This window comes from Sus scrofa, chromosome 7 (genome assembly GCF_054392235.1).
Source record: "Sus scrofa isolate SSC_HxYL_T2T_F1_AM1 chromosome 7, Sscrofa_HxYL_maternal_Yorkshire_Landrace_v2.0, whole genome shotgun sequence".
In the NCBI taxonomy this organism is placed as follows: Eukaryota; Metazoa; Chordata; class Mammalia; order Artiodactyla; family Suidae; genus Sus; species Sus scrofa.
In genome coordinates, this window is record NC_139389.1 from 79,966,536 (window position 1) to 79,987,923 (window position 21,388).

Below are 21,388 nucleotides of genomic sequence, written 5' to 3' on the forward strand. Positions count from 1 at the left end.
ATAGTGTTATGTAATAATTTCAAATTATCCTTTTCAATACATTAAGCATCTTTTAGGGGTGCAATATACAGTAAATTTTGTTAGTATTTTGAATAATTACATGCAGACTAAATTACTATAACTTCACTTCTTAAAGTATTCTTTTTTGTAGGCTTTTATTAATGCTGATCAGTCTTCTCTCAGTCAAGTCATGTTAGAGGTAATTTATTATACTATTAAAATTTAAGTCATTTATCCAATTATGTTACAAAAGTATACAGTTTGCTTTCTAGCCACAATTTTATTATTTTAGAAAAAAAATTCTCTTAAAGCTCACTGAAGTGTTGTTTGCCAATTTATTGCTATATGTTGTATTAATTGCCTTCAGAAATCATCTGTACAAATCCCCAAGTTAATATCAGGAAGTAAATCTCAGCTGTTAATCCTGAATCTTTCACAGACTTGCTCAAGGTATGTGATTTCTTTCCACTAACACACAATAAAAGACTAAATTTATCATTTGTTCAGAAACTAAATCTGTCTAGTGCTTGATGAGGTGTATCTCCTTATTTATCCTCTCTTAAGATTAAGGAAACAGCTGAAGGGGAATGACTTTCCAAAGGTTAAACTTGCTGAAAGACTGTAGATAAATCATTAATCCTCTGAGTAAATGATAGGGAAGAAATTATTGGTAACTTTTTTTGAAACTTCTTATTAAGATGTTCCTCTAAGAACTACTATTTCTACAGAATTTCCACTTTTATCCACAATATTGATGCAGGCCCATATTCGCAAATGCTTGTGCTGCAAATTTTTTTAAGTTTTTCTGAATCTACTCCCTTTTTTCAATGTCATGTATTCTACCTCCAGTAACACCCTCTTCTATGTTTGTTTATGTGCTTACTTTAGAATCTCTTAAAAGATCTAGAATTGTTCAAAAAATATTTATTAAAAGAAAAAAATTACATTCTGTCTCCTTCTTTGCATTAAATGTTAACTCTCCATAGTCACCCAGTTACTAAACTAAAAAACCTGCAAATTATTCTTGATGATTTCTTCTCTTTCACCCTCCATCCAAATCACTGAGCTCTGTTAATTTGCCTAAAACATGTGTCACCAATCTAGCCACTATTTTTATTACATTTTGCCAGGGCTCAACCAGCCAATTTGCATCTTTTTCCAGGACAACAGCACTGGCCTTCAAACTGACCTCATTTTCGTCTTTCACACTTGGGCCAATTCCTTATTCAGTATATAGAGTAAGCTCTTTATACTGTATAATGTAAATGGGATCATGTTATTTACTTAATACTTCTTAAGGTCTACCTATTGCACTTAAAGTAGGCCCCCAAGTTTTATCATGCCCATAGCCCTGCTTGATTTCATCCTGCTTGATTTCATCCTTGATTTTTCTCTCCAAACCTTTCTTCTCCTTCCAACTCCTCCCTCCTTACTCTTCTCTGGTCATGATACAGTGTTATTTCACTAAGCACTTTCCTTTGGCAGGATATTTGTGGATCTTCATTCTTCAAGGCAACCCATCCATGACTCCCATGTAATATTTAAGGAAGTGATACCTTGAACACTATTAATTCCATTAAATTCTCAACATAAATAAATGAACCCAGGTATTTTATTCCAACTGAAGAAAAAGGTGTATTTTGTTTGTTCCCTGGTGACATACGTTCAATAACATGGCAGCAATCTTGGTGAGACTGGACTTCTTGTTCTCATCTCTATTTGCCACACTCACTCACATGCCAAGCTGTCTTTAGTTCTTAGATTCAGTCACCCTTTCATCTCACCTTTGCTTATCTAAATCTTCCTTGTAAACTTGATTGTCTCTTATTTTTTCTCTCTAGGCTCATCTACATATCCTAGGTTTCCACTTCTATAAAGTCTGTTTCCTCTTCTAGTCAAATCTACACAATGCAGCATTTAAATGTTTGAAGTGGATTCATGTATATTAGTTTTCTTTCTCCAAATAAGTTCTTTGATGGCAGCCATTTATTTTCATCTCTATATAATCCAAGAAACCTAGTCATCCCCATCCTTTGCCAAATCTAAATATTTATCAGTTCTTAACACATTCATGCATTTTCAAGTTGTTTTGCAACCATTGCCTCTTCTTTATTTCCTTTAATTAACAACATCAATCATAGACTGTTATAATTTCTCCTATTATTTTTGCATCAATCCTCTCATCTTTCCTCAATATTTAACACCATGGTCTAAAACTCAGTTTTTTAATCTTTCTTAAATAAAGAGCTATTAATTTTGAACTTATAATAGCAAACTCACTTATCATAGAAAATTTGAAAAGTATGGAAATACAGATTGAACAAAATTAGCATGTATGCCCTCATCATCTAGAGAAAAAAGTATAAGGTAACTTTTAAGTGATTAATACAAGAAGGTATATCTAATTGTACAAGGCTCCTCGGAATAATCATCTGTCGGTATGAAAGTGTCACACTTATTCCTAAAGTCTTTAATACTCATTTATTTTTACAAAGGTATAAAATACAAAATACTTGGCTGAAATTCAAGGCTATGAATGAGTTGGCTATAAATTCTTCTGATGCCCACTCAATATTTATACAACGCTCACACTAGTCATATGTTTCCCAAAATACACCCCTTGAGACTTTCCATTAAATAAAAGTGCTGTGGTCAAATTAGATATTTGATATTCAAAAGGTCTTAACTATATTTGGATATGCAGACTATGGTAATGCTAATTACAATATTTTCGTAATAAGTGATATTTATAGACATGGTATGCTATTTTATCCACTTTTTTCTGTGGCAAAAATATTACTAAATTTGCACAGACATTATTTAAAGAGGACAAAGTATTTCTGGCACCATACTTTTTTTTTTTTTTTAATGGCCACACCTGTGGCATATGGCAGTTACCGGTCCAGGGATTGAATCCAAATGGAAGCTGTGACCTATGCCACAGTTGTAGCAACACCATATCCTTTAACCCACCATGCTGGGCTGGGGGTTGAACCTGTGCCTCCACAATGACTCAAGCCACTGTAGTTGGATTCTTAACCCGCCATGCCAAATCAGGAATTCCTGGCATCACAAAATATTTAACTTCTTAGATCTCTGAATTAACTAAAACAAAAAGTTGTCTCCAAAAACCACAACGGATACAGCAGAAATACAAAAAACCATAAGAGAATACTATGAACAACTATATGGCAACAAGTTTGACAATCTGGAAGAAATGGACAATTTTCTAGAATCTTACAGCCTGCCAAAACTGAATCAAGCAGAAACAGACCAACTGAACAGACCGATCACTAGAAATGAAATTGAAGAGGTCATAAAATCACTCCCTACAAATAAAAGTCCAGGACCAGATGGCTTCACAGGTGAATTTTATCAAACATATAAAGAGGAATTGGTGCCCATCCTCCTTAAACTCTTTCAAAAGGTTGAAGGAGAAGGAATACTCCCAAAGACATTCTATGAGGCCACCATCACCCTCATTCCAAAACCAGACAGAGATACCACCAAAAAAGAAAACTATCGGCCAATATCATTGATGAATATAGATGCAAAAATTCTCAACAAAATCTTAGCCAACCGAATCCAACAACATACCAAAAAAATTATACACCATGACCAGGATGGGTTCATCCCAGGTTCACAAGGATGGTTCAACATACGCAAATCAATCAGCATCATACACCACATTAACAAAAAAAAGGTCAAAAATCATATGATCATCTCAATAGACGCAGAAAAAGCATTTGACAAAGTCCAACATCCATTCATGATCAAGACCCTCGCCAAAGTGGGTATAGAGGGAACATTCCTGAATATAATCAAAGCCATTTATGATAAACCCACAGCAAATATAATACTCAATGGGGAAAAACTGAAAGCCTTCTCACTCAAATCTGGAACAAGAGAGGGATGCCCACCCTCACCACTGCTCTTCAACATCGTTTTGGAAGTCTTAGCCACAGCAATCAGACAAACAAAAGAAATAAAAGGCATCCGTATAGGAAAAGAAGTGACAAAACTGTCACTGTATGCAGATGACATGATACTATACATAGAAAACCCTAAGGACTCAACCCCAAAACTACTTGAACTGATTAATAAATTCAGCAAAGTAGCAGGATATAAGATTAACATTCAGAAGTCAGTTGCATTTCTGTATACCAGCAATGAAACATTAGAAAAGGAATACAAAAATACAATACCTTTTAAAATTGCACCTCACAAAATCAAATACCTTGGAATACACCTGACCAAAGAGGTAAAGGACCTATATGCCGAGAACTATAAACCTTTAATCAAAGAAATCAAAGAAGATGTAAAGAAATGGAAAGATATTCCATGTTCCTGGATTGGGAAAATCAATATTGTAAAAATGGCCATACTACCCAAAGCAATCTACAGATTCAGTGCAATACCTATCAAATTACCCATGACATTTTTCACAGAACTAGAACAAATAATCCAAACATTTATATGGAACCACAAAAGACCCAGAATCGCCAAAGCAATCCTGAGAAACAAAAACCAAGCAGGAGGCATCACTCTCCCAGACTTCAAGAAATACTACAAAGCCACAGTCATCAAAACAGTGTGGTATTGGTATCAAAACAGACAGACAGAACAATGGAACAGAATAGAGTATCTGGAAATAAACCCTGACACCTATGGTCAATTAATCTTTGACAAAGGAGGCAAGAACATCAAATGGGAAAAGGAAAGTCTATTCAGCAAGCATTGCTGGGAAACCTGGACAGCTGCATGCAAAGCAATTAGACTAGACCAATCCCTCACACCATGCACAAAAACAAACTCCAAATGGCTGAAAGACTTAAATATACGACAGGACACCATCAAACTCCTAGAAGAAAACATAGGCAAAACACTCTCTGACATCAACATAATGAATATTTTCTCAGGTCAGTCTCCCAAAGCAATAGAAATCAGAGCAAAAATAAACCCATGGGACCTCATCAAACTGAAAAGCTTTTCCACAGCAAAGGAAACCAAAAAGAAAACAAAAAGACAACTTTCAGAATGGGAGAAAATAGTTTCAAATGATGCAACGGACAAGGGCTTAATCTCTAGAATATATAAACAACTTATACAACCCAACAGCAAAAAAGCCAATCAATCAATGGAAAAATGGGCAAAAGACCTGAATAGACATTTCTCCAAAGAAGATATACAGATGGCCAGCAAACACATGAAAAAATGCTCAACATCGCTGATTATAAGAGAAATGCAAATCAAAACTACCATGAGATACCACCTCACACCAGTCAGAATGGCCATCATTAATAAGTCCACAAATAACAAGTGCTGGACGGGGTGTGGAGAAAAGGGAACCCTCCTGCACTGCTGGTGGGAATGTAAACTGGTACAGCCACTATGGAGAACAGTTTGGAGATACCTTAGAAATCTATACATAGAACTTCCATATGACCCTGCAATCCCACTCTTGGGCATCTATCCGGACAAAGCTCTACTTAAAAGAGACACATGCACCCTCATGTTCATTGCAGCACTATTCACAATAGCCAGGACATGGAAACAACCCAAATGTCCATCCACAGATGATTGGATTCAGAAGATGTGGTATATAGACACAATGGAATACTACTCAGCCATAAAAAAGAATGCCATAATGCCATTTGCAGCAACATGGATGGAACTAGAGACTCTCATACTGAGTGAAATGAGCCAGAAAGACAAAGACAAATACCATATGATATCACTTAGAACTGGAATCTAATATCTAGCACAAATGAACATCTCCTCAGAAAAGAAAATCATGGACTTGGAGAATAGACTTGTGGCTGCCTGATGGGAGGGGGAGGGAGTGGGAGGGATGGGGAGCTTGGGCTTATCAGACACAACTTAGAATAGATTTACAAGGAGATCCTGCTGAATAGCATTGAGAACTTTGTCTAGATACTCATGTTGCAACAGAACAAAGGGTGGGGGAAAAAATGTAATTGTAATGTATACATGTAAGGATAACCTGACCCCCTTGCTGTACAGTGGGAAAATAAAAAAAAAAAAAAAAACCCAAAAAGTTGTCTCCTTATTTCAAGGTTCATTAATTCCTGAACAAAGTGCACAACATGTATTGACAAAATAAAGATGTTGGAAGTCTTAAAAAATCCAAAGCTAATTAATTTTTGAACATTCTTTTCTATATTACCACAAAATATAGATTTTTCTATTTGTACACAGACTAAGCACCATACTTTCTCTCAAGGAATAAGTGCATAATGATGTGGGGCGGGGGAAGAGAAACACAGTCAATATTCCTAAAACTCAGTTTAACCTGTCAAATCTACTTCAGTCTGCACACTATGTTGTGTCCAGTAGGACCAAACAAGTTGTAGAAAAATAAGTATACATTAAAAGAATTCTGACCTCCATAATCAAAACCTTTTTTGGATAAAATTGTCTTTTATCATTTGTTCTATTTTTTGAGTAAATAATACATAAATTACACTCTGACCTACAAAGAGAACAATTTCAATGCTGATTTGAAATTCAGCAAACACACCAGACTATGCTTTCAGGTGGCAAAAGCTCCAGGGTTCCCTGGCTCCTTTTGTGTTCCTAGGCTTGTAGAGTGCTAGGAGCTGACAGATGCTTATCAAACATTCATGTAAACACTGCTATCAAAGCTGTGCTCTCCAGCTCTGCCTTCACACAAGAGGGTCAGCATGGAACATCATTAACACTGAGCCAAAGATAGAAATGTCATGCCACAAGGTTTGTAGTGCACGAGTATGCCTACACTACTGTTCTAAGATGCAGCGCTCAAATTGTTAACTTTGCTGACATGAAAGAGGAATTCAGAGGCAATGTTTAAAACACTGCCAAGTGTTTATTTAAGCATGAATTCTATTGGGCATTTTCATCTTTGTTTAGAGCTTTTGTTTTTGTTTTTATCTGAGAAGATGTGGAAATGTGGCTCAAATCTGAGAACCGTACAATACCTTCATAAACTATGAATCCATCGCAGTGACTTAACTGCTTCAGTAGAAAAAAAATATATAGGAGGTAGAAAGCTGAATTTTTTTAGGTCTGGGATTATTTACTACATCCTGAAGGACCCATTTCCTTCTTAAACTTCTCTAATTTTCTCTTACAGGTCTAGAACTTCTCCATGTGCTTAGATCTCACTGCTTTCTAAAATGACTCCTTTACCAAGGGAAAGAAAGACCATAAAGTCATAATCTGAGGAGAAACCTCCTCCTTACCCCACCAAGACCTGGGAGGTGGGCTTCCTCCATTTTTAGCGCAGGTCCTAGTTTTCACCTGAGAAAAATGTTTACAAATACTTACCAGTTCCACATACTTAACGGTTTCCCTTTGGCTACTAGTGTGAATCAGATATTCTCCTTATTGCCTATACTTGCATTAGGGTGGCAGTTTCCATAGTGTGGTTCCTAGAGCAGTAGCATGAGCATCATCTGGGTAGTTGTTAGAAATGTAAAATTCAGGGCCTAAAAAAAGGCAAAATAGAAAACATCAGGAGATTAATTTTAGATTGTGGCCATAGGGTAACACTGAAAATTGAAGATCTGAGTGTTATCAGCAGGTTGGTTTTGTCTTAGAATTCTGTAGTGAGAGGACAAGTCACAGGAGTGATTTACATTGTGATGGTTTTGCAATCAGGGGATGTCTCAGTCAGCTGAAAGGAAATTTCTCTCTGTACATAGCTGGTTCAGAGGTACAAACAGTTCAGTTCTTAGCTAATCATTCAGGAGACTAAGAACAGAAAGTTGGAGGCCCTGTGTTTGGCCTTGTCACTAGTAAAAAGAAGTCATCTTCAAATCTATGTTAGTTATAAGAAAAGTGTGGACAGTGAGTCTTTCTAAATCATATGGAAAAGAGTGGTTCTTGGCAAAAAGGCTTTTTTTGAAACAGAATGGTGGGAAACAAAAGTTTGGGGGTAGTTCTTACCCGTCACTGTTTTCCAGGAGCACAGGGCTTACCTAATATTTGATGTTTTCAGACTCAACCCTAGACCCACTGAATCTGAAACTCTGGGATTGTAATGAAATATCTGTGGTTTAATAAGCCATACAGGTGATTCTCATTCAAGATCAAGTTTGAAAACCACAGTATTAGGTTTTGTTTCCCAAACCTGGCTGTCTTTCCTCTACCCTGTTTCCACACTTTGTAGATGATTTTTTTCACCTGCTCATATACCTTTGTAGACAAAGAATGTCACTTGCCATATCAGTAAACAAAGGATGTTTAGACCCTCAGGCCATCAGCCATTGCAGCTGCTGTGCCCACCCGCCCCTCACCCTGAAGGGAATTCAGGATGGTGAAAAACAAGGATACTAGCCCTCAATAGTTTACATGCATCTCTAAGGAATAATTTCAGTAAACTCAGACTCTTGCATCGTATAATACTATAGCAGGGCACTAAGAGCATTAACTTGAGATGCTTGTTTTTTGTGATTAGCAGTAATCTTTTGATGTTCTAGTACTTTTTTTTTTTTTCCTCCAGCAAAAGTCCTATCTACCCTGGCTCCTCACTAACCCCTTTTGAACAGTTTCTCAGATGTATTTGAGAGGTCATCTCCTGGGCTATAGCCGTTGGTAAGTTTCCAAAATAAAACAACTCATGACTTAGATTGTCATTTTTCTTCAGTGGACACCTTCTACTTGAAGCCTTGCCTTAACTATAAATGGGTTCCAGTCCCCTATAATCCCCTGTGTACATCTTAAGACTTCATCATAATTGTTCAGAGAAATTTTTCCCAAAATGGCTAATACTTTTTTTGTGTTCTGGCTTCTTCAATTACAACTGAAATCAGACAACAATTAAGTAATTGTATTTTCTCAACTTTCTCTGTCCAAGTCAGATTCAATTAAAAAAACAAAACAAACAAACAAAACTCCCAATAGATTTAGTAACAGATATTGCCTATGACTTCAAATATTGCTGCATAGACTATCTGAAGTTAGATGGTTATGTCCTTGAAGTGCTACATACCACTTACAGATATTCAAAGAAACAAATATATATTAGTATATTGTATATATACGCTATAATTAGCTTTTTTATGAGCATACCATGAAACAGGCATCTCAGCCTTGATTACATATTTTGAGTGTTGGCTAAAAGTAAGATGTATAATACACTAGGAATGATGATACCCTATGTTTTTAGCCTCTTTTTCTTCTCTCTATCTATATAGTATATATTTTCCCTAGGGCAGAGTGCTAGTGCCAATTATAACATATATCTGTTTATTTCAGTTGATTTTCTGAAAATTTACTCATTGGTCCTCTGCATCCAAAGACAAAATACAAATTAAAAATTTTATCTAAGCACAAACATCTTATATCTCTGTAATGGAAAAAGTCAGCCTTGTGCTCTCCTCTAGGGGAGGGTACAGGGAGGTGGGCATTTCTAAAAATCTCTGTGTTGGTTTGTAATCCTCTGGTTTGTTGTGGTTCCTAAACCTAATGCCGATAGTTTTGCTTGATGGACCAAATCTATTTCTATTACTCAAACAGATATGGGGATAGGATTTACTTTGCTTCATAACAAGAAAGTATATTTATTTCCTCTTTACTTAGAAAATAGAAATAGGAAACACTGATACTAATACAAAATTGCCTATCTCCTTCAGATATTCCAATTATACATTGACTTAGTAGATCATGTACAGATTTAAAATGATTTCAGTTTCAGAAAGTCCAGGCATAACTATAGGGTCTGTAACATATATGGTGAAATAAGACTAACTATGAAAGAAGACAGACATAAACAGGTTATTAGCTAGAAAGTTTTGAGTCAGAATATTAGAAAAATATTCCAATGACTTTAAACAGTGACTGGAATATTGCTTCCTCAACAGGTTGCCACTTTAATGAGAGTGGAAATGCTTTATTTTGAGTTTGTACTCCCACACTTAGACCAAACATTCTCAACTCTTTATTTCTCCTAACATTTGTCTACTTAACTCTATACAATGGCTGTAGAAGGCTGTTTCTTGGTTCATAAAATGTCCTGCTGAATTCCTTTTACTATGTTTGAGCTTTATATTCTTCAGCCCCTGTTTTACCTCCTTCCATCTTCCTATCATAGTTGGAACTACTGGCTCTTGGTTAAATAGCCAATGTTATATTAATCTTTATATGTATATATAGTTCCAACTGAAATAAGAATTATAACATTTTTTCTTCCTTATACATTTTTCTCAGTTATTGTTTCATTTCTTTATATTTGCTTCACTTTTTCTTATCTCTTCCTCTTCTTCCTTCTCCAACAGACCTGTCAATAAACTCTCGATATGTTTTCTAAATACTGTATCATATCATTAACCCTCTCTCCCTTGTCTCAGGAATTGTCCTCCCATAGCTTCTGGTCCTGCTCCCCTCCTTAGAAGTTGCTCTCTAGTCTGATTTTATAGATGTCACTTCATGCTCCTCTTTCCAGTCCCCACTTTTCCAGGACCTTTTGTCTATCCTGGTCTTACTCACTGTGTGACACATATCCTGTACTCAATCCTAAGGTAGAGTGCACACAGGTAAAGTTCATGAGATTACATATTGTTTTAAAAGATTTAAAAATTATTTCGACGGAAGAATGATACAACATATGAATGTCATTTGAATAGATGAAAGATAAAACTCTTTGGTACTTACAGCTCTGAGAGATGGCTGCTAGACATGACCACATCCAAAGGGTTGTAACTGGTGACATGATACCATCAAGTTGCAGCTTTGGGGACAGTTTATGTATGATAATCAAATGAAGGTAACTCAGTTTTACAGGTTCCCTCCTGTGGATTGGATAATTTGAGTAATTTCTCAGGCTCTGGGGCATGGGAGCTATAGCTAGTTGTCTAGTACATGGCCTTGGGACAATTAGGACAGATGCACTGTACCCCCAGGGAGTGAGAGCTGGAAAAAAGGAAGTGGTTTCATTGTCGAGTTTAGCAGCTCCAAAGGAATTGACCAGCCTCTAGTGAGAAAAACACAATACAAAAACATTAATCTATTAGTATATGGCAAATACCTTTCATATGCCTATTCTCATTCACAGCCTCTTCTCTACAAAAATATCTACTCTTTTGACTATTTTAGTAGTTACTTCTTTGTATTTCTTAGATTTTACTATGCACACGTTCATTATTTGACATTATAATTTAGTCTTGCCCAATCTTAAATTCAACATGTATTTCAGGTTTCTTATAATCTATAGATTCTCTCTCCATTCTTTTCTCCTCCTTAGAATTCATGTGCCAAAAACCAGACCATTTGACCTGTAGAGTTCCACAGTTCTAAGTTTAGCTGATCTCATTCTCACAATGCAGTCTGATGTGTTTTTCTGTTCTGTCACCTGCAAATAATCAGCTAGATCCAGGGCTTTGATCACACACCCAGGTTTAATTACTTTGGCAAGATTATAGATAGTATTGCATTCTGTCTTCAGGAAGTGAGTGATACTTAATTTTTGCTAGTTTGAGCCATCCTAGTTCTTTTCACAGGTTACTTTTCCATTCTACCAGCATTCCATACCTTTTTTGTCTTTTATCTTTATTTTGATTCTGCCTAATGTTATACTTTAGTATAAAACACCATCATTTTAAGTATGAAGTGGAATATTCCTATTCAAGAATGAGGGATTCATAGAAGAGGTATTATCTGAGAAGGGAAATGGGCAATAAATAATAATCAACCAGATAGAGAAGGGAAGAGAAGACTTTAAGCAAAAGGAACAGCATTGTCAATAACACAGAAGTATGAGAAAGTGAGGCAAGAAGTCTCAGTAAAATTAGAATGTGTAAACATAGGAGGCTGAAGAATATTGGACATATATTCATGAGCCATCTAATAAAGACCTTTGTATGTTATGAAATGAAATAGCGCTTTTTAAATGTCCCCTGCGCAATAATGTAATGGCAGAGGAGAGTGGAAGCTGGTGAAGGTCAGGGGAGATAAACTCAAAATAGGAGGAGGTAGGAGGAGGTAAAGATAAAGGGAGGTAAACTCTCAAAACTCTCCTTCAAGAAAAATATTTCCCTGAGGTTACATGTCATTGATTAAGACTGCTAAAAGTGTGTCCTTGTGGGATTTTATTTCTTCATCATGAAATTCACCTGTAGCTCAGTAAAGGGAGTATTTGGAACATTTATTAAATGATTATAAATAAGCAAACAAAACACATGAGCTCCCAAGTGCAGCAGCTCCTCCCCCACTTTCCCTCTCCCAGTTTTCTTCCTCCAGCTGCTCCCCTCCTCCTCACTTCCTTGCTCCTCTGCTTCTCTTCCTCAGCTGTTGCCTGCTGCCACCACTGCTGATATCCATTACCTTTTTTATAAAATGAGCAATAGCAGTTTTAATAAATAATAGGAATATGTTAAACCCATCATCCACTTGGAAAGCCTGTAAATCTTTTTTTTTTTTTTTTTTTTTTTTATCTTTTGTCTTTTTTATGGCTGCACCCAAGGCATATGGAAATTCCCAGGCTAGGGGTCTGATTGGAGCTATAGCCCCAGGCCTATGCCAGAGCCACAGCAACTCAGGATCCAAGCTGCATCTGTGACCTACACCACAGCTCAGGGGAATGCCGGATCCTTAACCCACTGAGCTAGGCCAGGGGTCAAACCCACAACCTCATGGTTCCTAGTCAGATTCGTTTCCACTGTGCCAAGACGGTAACTCCCAAATTTTGAACTTACAATCCCCTTTAATTTTATATTGTATTTCATTTATGGTTGTAATTTCAATATGATAACAAATATTCCTCCACAAATACTAAATAGCAATAGAACAATAACAAAACCCCTAGAACTCAAGAACTGTGTTGATTTCAAGTGCGTTTTGGTCCATTTTAGGGTATGTGGCAACCCAATTTGAGAAACATACAAATAAGGAGGGGTTAACATATAAAAGAACAAAATAAATCTGATAATAATTATGCATGAAAAAGAACAAATTCTTAGAATGTGCTGGAGATATTGCTAGCAGTGGGAAGAGGAAATCATTAGAGTAATCACAAATGGAATGATTTGTGACTGACCTAAAGCAGTGGCAGTAGGATGAAGGAATGGAAACAAGAGGTCTGGAAGTTAGTATTAGATAGTCAGGAAGGTGATGTCTGCAAGTACAGAAAAAGTTCCAAGGGTCTTTGAAGTAAGCATATTTTTAGATCTAACCAAAGGAATTGGCCATCTCATGTATTCATGTTGGTGTTCAAACATAAATTAAAAGAAGATGCCTAGGAAAGGGCAAGGATTTCCCTAACCTCCCCTGGCTACACATTTTCATCAACCCCTACTGAGAAAATTCATTTGGTAGCTAAGGAAGCACTGTGGTTGTATTTTTATTTACTTTTTTTTTTTTTTTTTTTTTTTGTCTTTTTAGGGCCACATATGGAAGTTCCCAGGCTAGGGGTCTAATCAGAGCTGTAACCACCGGCCTACTCTATAGCAATGCAGGATCTGAGCCGTGTCTGTGACCTACACCACAGCTCATGGCAAAGCCAGACCCTTAACACACTGAGCGAGGCCAGGGATCAAACTCATATCCTCACGGATGCTAGTCGGGTTCATTAACCACTGAGGCACAACAGGAACTCTGCATTGTGCTTGTATGAATTTAATGCAAGTAAACCAGCAGTTCTTGAGAATTAAGTCTTTGTGCCATGTTCTTTCTTATTTGACTCTAAGGTTTCATGTTGAGAAACTCATTGCAGGTATTACAAATTAGAAATACTTGAATTATCCTGCCATCAAGTCATGACTTAAACCTAGCTGACCTATAGCCTTTCTATTCTTCCAAAAGGTATTTAATCTGATAAATATATAACATAGTGAAGAGTTGACTATGAAAGTAGAATAGGGAGTTCTCATTGTGGCTCAGTGGAAAAAAATCTGACTAGCATCCATGAGGATGCAGGTTCAATCCCTGGCCTTCTTCAGTGGGTTAAGGATGTGGTGTTGCTGTGAGCTGTGGTGTGGGTAAAAGATGTGGCTAGGATCGGATCCCAGGTTGCTGTGGCTTAGGCCAGAAGCTACAGCTCTGATTTAACCCCTAGCCTGGGAACCTCTATATGCCATGGGTGCAGGCCCCCCCCCAGATTAGAATATATTGAAATTTACTCCAAAAAGGGACACATATAGTCATATGGGTTAACTTGCAAAACTGTAAATATTCTGAGAACCTTAAAATCCAGTGTCATTACTAAGATACAAAAAGTAAGTATATATAGACTTGCTGACATTTGTAAATTACCCCAACTAATATCCCTCCTTAATCCCATGGTGTATGATGAAACAGATAATAGCATTTAGATGCAGTATTTCTAGGCAGGATCTCAGTCCCTTTCCTATTTTAAAGAAGAAAGGATTGTACCTTTTAACATCCATGCCCTAACCATAGGGCTTATAGCTTTGAAAGGTAGGATAAATATATTTGTAGTGAAGGATGAAGGTTATAATATGCTAAATGCTGAAACACTGAAGTAAACTATTTTTTCCTTTTATAAGTAGAATTGAATTGTGGAGTTCCTGTCGTGGCGCAGTGGTTAACGAATCCGACTAGGAACCATGAGGTTGCTGGTTCGATCCCTGGCCTCACTCAGTAGGTTAAGGATCTGCCCTTGCAGTGAGCTATGGCGTAGATTGCAGTTGCGGCTTGGATCTGGCATTGCTGTGGCTATGGTGTAGGTCAGCGGCTACAGCTCAGATCCAACCCTTAGCCTGGGAACCTCCATATCCTGCAGGTGTGGCCCTAAAAAGACTAAAAAGAAATACTTTAACAATTGTATGTCACTTTTTAAAATGTAGGTAAGGGAGTTCCCGTTGTGGCTCAGTGGTTAACGAATCCGACTAGGAACCATGAGGTTGCGGGTTCGATCCCTGGTCTTGCTCAGTGGGTTAAGGATCCAGAACTGCCGTGAGCTGTAGTGTAGGTCGCAGACACAGCTCGAATCCCGTGTTGCTGTGGCTCTGGCATAGGCTGGCGGCTACGGCTTGGATTAGACCCCTAGCCTGGGAAACTCCATATGCCGTGGGTGCGGCCCTAAAAAGACACACACACACACACACACACACACACAAATGAAAGAAGAAGAAAAAAACGAGTAGAATTGAATTGAAAACTAATAAAAAATACTGTCACTAAAATTACAGGCAACAAGGCTCATGTGACACTGGAAAGTATTCTTCATTCAGGTGTACCAAGTTTCACATTTTCCACATGAAAGGGAGTTGTTACTTCTTAAAAAATGAAAATTATTTATAGTTTTGTAAGTTATAAAAAAAAAAAAACCACACCCTTTTGCCATCGAAATTCTATACTTTACCAGCTGCTACTTGCATTGTACAATACTAGACATTTTTACCCCTGTACAGATTTTTGTTCTTGCCAGAGTTTTACAAGAATAAAATATTATTACTCTTAATTAGCAGTACTAATTAGATGTTTTGCTTTAGGTTTCATATAAAAATCTTAAGACTTCTGTAGTTATTACAAATCATGATATTTTAAAATATTGATGTTTTATAATTACTTCTTACGTTGTCTTTTTTTTCCCTAAAAAAAAGTCTGGGTTTCGCAGAAATCATAACCAAGCATTGATTTTCCAGTAAAAACTGCTTTGTACATCCCTTTAAAACTATAACCTTTGTATTTAGGAGGTAGAATCCTCTAATGGGTCAAAAACCTAAAATCTCTCCTTCAGGTTAGATGTAAGCAAAAAAAAATTTCATATCCTTTTTCCCCACAGTTTTTTTTTCCTTTCTATATCAGCTCTTCCCTAGGAAATATAAATTTTGGAAGATGCCTTTAATTTTTTTTTTTCCACCAGATCTATCATCTGATTAGGTTCTAAAAACAGGGTTGACTCTGCAAATCTGTCAAATATGGATTCCAAACTATGGGAGTAGAAATCTCTTCTGGGTAAAAATTCCTAAATCCAGCTTGTTTTTTTCAGAAAATAGCACAGTTTTTATTAGAAAAAAAAAATTTAGGCAGTAGGCTAAAGCCCAAATAATAAAAGATAAAATAGAACATTAAAAAAGGCCAGATTTCTTTCTTCATTTATTCACTTATTCAACAATATTAGTTTGATAACTACTGGGCATTAGGTATGTGAGGCTATAGATACAATGAATAAATGTGATCCCTGTCTTCTAGGAGTTTATAGTGTTGTAATAGAGAGATAAACAAGGAAACAAAGAATAAAAAACATAGATAAAGGAGACAAATTTTTAAATCTGCATTAACTATATTTCTGTATTTTCTCTATTTATCTGGAGTCTTGCAGACTCCTGAGAGACTGCCCCTCTTCCCAGGGTTAGCTAATTGCTAGAATATTGAAAGGCTTGCCTGAGAGCTTTCCTTTAAATTGTAAACCAACCAATCCAGAGCCCTAATCCCTGGCCATCACAAATTGGGTTACTGTTCTCCTCCCCTAAACAATCCAGGGCCAAGTACTGGACATTTAGAGACTATCCCTATATCCCAGAGCCCACCAAAATTACTCAAATTATTCAATCCTAAATCTGCTCTGCTGTATGACTTTGCCTAGCCCAGTCCTTTTCATGAAAATGACAGTAAAGGCACCAGCCAGCAGTTCATTCTTTCTCTGCCTGCTCTTGTCTCTGTGCTTCTCCATGTGGTCATTGTGCTGTGCCTCCTGTTTCTAGGGGACTGAGAGTATAATGAAAACTTCCTTCGGTGACAATCATTTCTTTGTCTGCACATTTTACTATACCCGAAAATAAAAAAATCTTGAGTATCCTTAAAACGAAATCACATGTAAATATTTAAAAATCAATATTTTCTATTTTATCTCAGAAAAGAAAAAATCATTTTTCAAGGAAAAACAATTTTTAAACTATATTTGACAAGAGAAATCCAGAAAAGACATGTGACCTACAAAGAAAATAAACCACTAGTCAAAAATCTTCTACAAAACCTGTTTTCCCCCTTCTATCACCATTCCCAGTTGCTCCTACAAGTTATTTCTACCAAACTTGCAAGAAAAATAACCCAGACAGAATAAAAAGGTAGAAAAAGAGACTCAACTTATTTTATGAGTCTTTTATAATGATTCATTTAAGAAATATACTTTAAAAACCCACTTAATGTGGATGTAAAACTCTTAATAGTAAATATAATTTAATATGCAGATATGTATAATATACATATATATAGTTGTTAGCAAGTCTTCTAGATATATATCAGTTTTAAGGAAATCATAAACTTAGTTTTACAATATGCCATAAACAATAGCAACAATTTTATGTTACTTATGATAAATCTTGATATATGTGAAATAAGTTATAAAGAAAATCTTAACATTGAATCAAACAACATAAGACATAAGGGAGACCTAAGTCAACCAAAATAATATTTCTTCAATAATGCAAAGATGGAAATTCTCCCCAAATTAATCTATAAATACTTTGTAAATGCATGGAATTTGAATCACTGATCCTAAACTTCATATGTTAAAGGAAAGTGTAAAAATGATAGAGATAATTTTTTAATAGTAATTTCAAGCAGAAATTCTCATTGCAAGATAGAAACTTTTAGTAAAAGATAGAAGAGGGATGTAAAAATATATTTAATATAAGATCAAGGGGTAGAATTTTGTTTTCCTGTGTTGACCAAAACTAACTAAGAAGGGTAAATTTAAATCCATTATTTTTTTTAATCCATATTTTAAAAGTAATCACAATTAAAGTATGATGAAAAGAAACAGATATTTAAAACCCATATAATTGACAAGGACTTACTATCTAGGTTATATTAAAAAACTTTCTACAAAATGTTATGAAATAATAAATATTTAGATTGGAAAATTTACAGGTAAAAGATTTGAAAAATAATTCACAAAAAAGAAACCCAAATGGACAGCCAAACATATCAGGGAAATGTAAATTAAAACAACCATAAAATTCCATTTCACACTCACCAGAGTGGCAAAAAAGACAAATATAGTGGACAGGATGTAGAAAATCAGAAATGTCATACATTACTAATAAGAATCTAAATTGGTATAATCGCTTCACAGAATAATTGGTAAAACTATTAAAGCTGAAGCAGTGATCCAAAAATTGGTCAATTATATATTTAGCTTTCAGTCTAGAGAAATTTTTGCACATATGCTAAAGAGTCATCTGCACATCCACAGGGATCTTTATTCCTAAGCTATTATAGTGAGGAAAGGGAAGCCACCTAGCCTCAGTAGGTGAATGGATAAAGGAATGTTTTTCCCACAAAGAAATATTATACAATACTTAAAAATAATCTACATATATAAAGATGGCCAGTTTTTGTAAGATGTAAAGTGAAATAAAAAGGAACATATATGTGTCATATGCTCAAAACAAAAGTATATTTTTATGGATAAACGTTGGAGTCATAAGTGAGTTTTCACATAGGGAGGTTGGAAAGGATATGGAGATGTCGACTTAACCAGTGAAGAGAGACAAACTACTCCCAACTTTTAATGTCTTTTAACAACTAAGTCTTCTTTTCTATATGTGCTATTACCACTTTGGATCAGTGGTGGAGAGGTAATGTTTCTGCTCTTTCTACTCACTCAGGGACTCAAGCTAAATTAAGCATCTCAAATGTCACTGTTCACTGTGCCAGAGGGAAAGAGAGATTACATGGACAATTAAATTCTTAGGACCATGAGTGACAGACATCAATGTGACACACTTATTGGCCAGAATTATGCACCTGATGGTTGCAGGCATGAATATGCGACATGACAAAGAATGGAAAGAAAAGACTGGTGCCATAGACTGGCTGTAGAAGGTCAGTCTACACAAAGTCTTGTGACTCTCTTATGACCCTTGAGGCAAAACGAATGAATGGCATTTTGAAAACAAGATTGCTGAAGCACTGATGTTGCTGATGGAAAACCATCAGCTCTGACATTCTCAGGACTGGAGCCTTGGGGGATTTATGGGCAAGGCCATAGATGGCTTGAAGCAAACGACAAATTACAGCCTGGGAGGGCTAAAACATTTATGATTACTTTATGTGTTTAGGAATGACTGTCCTAGCATATCTTGCTTCCAATCTGTTTGAAGTAAAATACCGATGTATCCCCTGCAGTATGGGGAGGTAGAAAATAGTAAATAAAAACCATGAGTTGGCTCAGAGGGTTACTATTGCCTTCTGAAAGCTGTAGCCTTCTGATCCCCACTCTATTTCTGTCTCTTTCTTCTTATTTCTGCGGCACTGCTGACTTCGGGACCTGGGTTGATGAGCAGGCCTTGTCACCTGACTTAATCAAACAAGAAGGAAGCCAGGAAGTGTAATTATACTCCAAGTTCGGAGGAATCAGATATTTGGTCAACAGCACTAATAACCACCAAGCAGGAAATAGACTTTATTTGTAAATTTTTTATGTTTAAAAAGAGAGAGGGGGAGGGATGGAGGAGAAAGAGAGAAAGAAACTGTAGCAAAAATGGCAAAATGTTAGCCCTAGTATATTTGATATATAGATGTGTAATGCATTATTTTCTAGACATTTCTGTGCATTTTAAATATTAAATACTAATTTTAAATATAAATATATACTATATGTGATAATAAAGGAGGACTCAGTTTTTGAAACAGATTAAAAGAGTAGAACTTAATTTAAATGGTGGAGTGAGTCATGGAAGTCCTGCCAGAGAAAGTGACATTTAAAATAAAAATCAGGGGAGTTCCTGTTGCAGCACAGCGGAAAGGAATCTAACTAGTGTCCATGAGGATGGGGGTTTGATGCCTGGTCTTATTCAGTGAGTCAGGGATCCTTGATGTCTGGCCTTACTCAGTGGGTCGGGGATCCAGCATTGCTACAAGCTATAGTGTAGGTTGCAGACTCAGCTTGGATCCCACGTTGCTGTGGCTGTGGTATAGGCTGGCAGCTGTAGCTTCCATTCAACCTCTACCCTGGAACTTCCATATGCAGCAGGTGCAGCCCTAAAAACCAAAAATAAAATAAAATAAAAAGCAGATGATGAATAGGTTGGACAGGTAAAGAATTAAGGTTAGAAAATTCTAGGTAGTAAAGATATCAGCTATAGAAACCTCTATGTAGGAAAGCACTGTGCTTATTTTAGAAATGAACATGGTCAAATTCATTCAGTAATTCAAATGTAATTTTCAGGTGTATATTATATAATTAATATTATACTTTATAATGGAATCTCTCTGAAGATAAATCTATGAAATGGAGTGAATGACAGGAAATTTGTCTTTCATATTGCAAAAGTACATCTGATACAGACTGGTGTTTGCATTTTAATTGAAATGCAATGAAAATCTATGGAATGGATATAAAAACAGGTTTTTATTACCTTATTTTCACTTTCCAAATACCTACCTTGTTGATTTAAGGAGAATGGTTTTAAATAGACCAATACAACAAGCAGGAAGACCAAATTGAGGATTATAATTCTGGATAGAGAAAGAGTAATTAGCATTATAGTAGATACCATACAGGTATATCAACAAGATTAGAAGTGAAAAATAACAATTTGAAATTCTGCATTTGTTGAGTTATGGTGATCGTAGTTTCCATTAATTCTTTAAACATATATTAGATGTAAAAAATAAGAGAAAAATATAAAGAATAGCCTGCAGGTTCGTGACTTGAGGACAAATAGATGACAAATAAATATCTATGATAGATACAAATACCATCAAGAGATGGTAATAGCTAGAGTAAAACATAAACTGATTTTGTCATTTCATTGTTTGTTTTTGAGATAAGTTTAAGAACATTGTTAGTTATTACAAGTAGTAAGTCAAAGAAGTTACATGATCCAGAGTCCAGAGAGAAATCAAGGCTTGAGTAATAATTTGGTATTTTATTTATACATAATTTTTGATAGTGAGGATGGATGAGTCTCACAGGTTTTTCTCTTTAAAGTTAATAACTAAGGTATGAATTCCATAAATAGTGTGCCCACACTCTATAGTTTGCTCAGTTTTGAAAAATATATACACTACTTTGAACAATAGCCAAATTAAGATTTAAAACATTTCCACTATTCAAAATTTTTTTTCTTATGTGCATTCCAAAACTCCCATGACTCACCTTAGACAACAACTGACCTGATTCTATTTTAGTTTTTCTGTTACGTGGCCTATATAAATTAATTAATTTAGCACATGTCTTTACAGGACTGATTTGTTTCATTTACTTATTTTTTTTTTTTTTTTTTTTCTTTTTAGGGTCACAGCTGCAGCATGTGGAAGTTCTCAGGCTAGGGGTCTAATCTGAGCTGCAGTTGCTGGCCTCGGTCACAGCCACAGTAATGCAAGATCTGAGGTACATTTGCAACCTACACCAAACCTCATGGCAATGCCATATTCTTAATCCAGTGGGCAAGGCCAGTGATAGAACCTGCATCCT

General features: G+C 36.0%; 1 protein-coding gene across 5 annotated transcripts in view; it reads right to left on the minus strand.

Moving 5' to 3' along the window:
- LOC106504458 (uncharacterized) overlaps positions 1-21,388 on the minus strand; it is a 1,793,907-nt gene that overhangs the window by 407,839 nt on the left and 1,364,680 nt on the right. For 4 of the 5 annotated variants that reach the window (XR_014810743.1, XR_014810741.1, XM_084969049.1 and 1 more), the window contains 2 exons: positions 10,657-10,975; positions 7,330-7,490 (listed from right to left, as the gene is read on the minus strand). Coding sequence is in view for 2 of the 5 variants with exons in the window: in XM_084969048.1 (XP_084825174.1) it covers positions 7,405-7,490; positions 10,657-10,975 (405 nt within the window). In the remaining 3 variants the exon portion in view is untranslated. Of the gene's footprint in view, positions 1-7,329; positions 7,491-10,656; positions 10,976-20,353; positions 20,428-21,388 lie in introns of all 5 variants that reach the window. The other variant, XR_014810742.1, reaches the window with a different exon arrangement.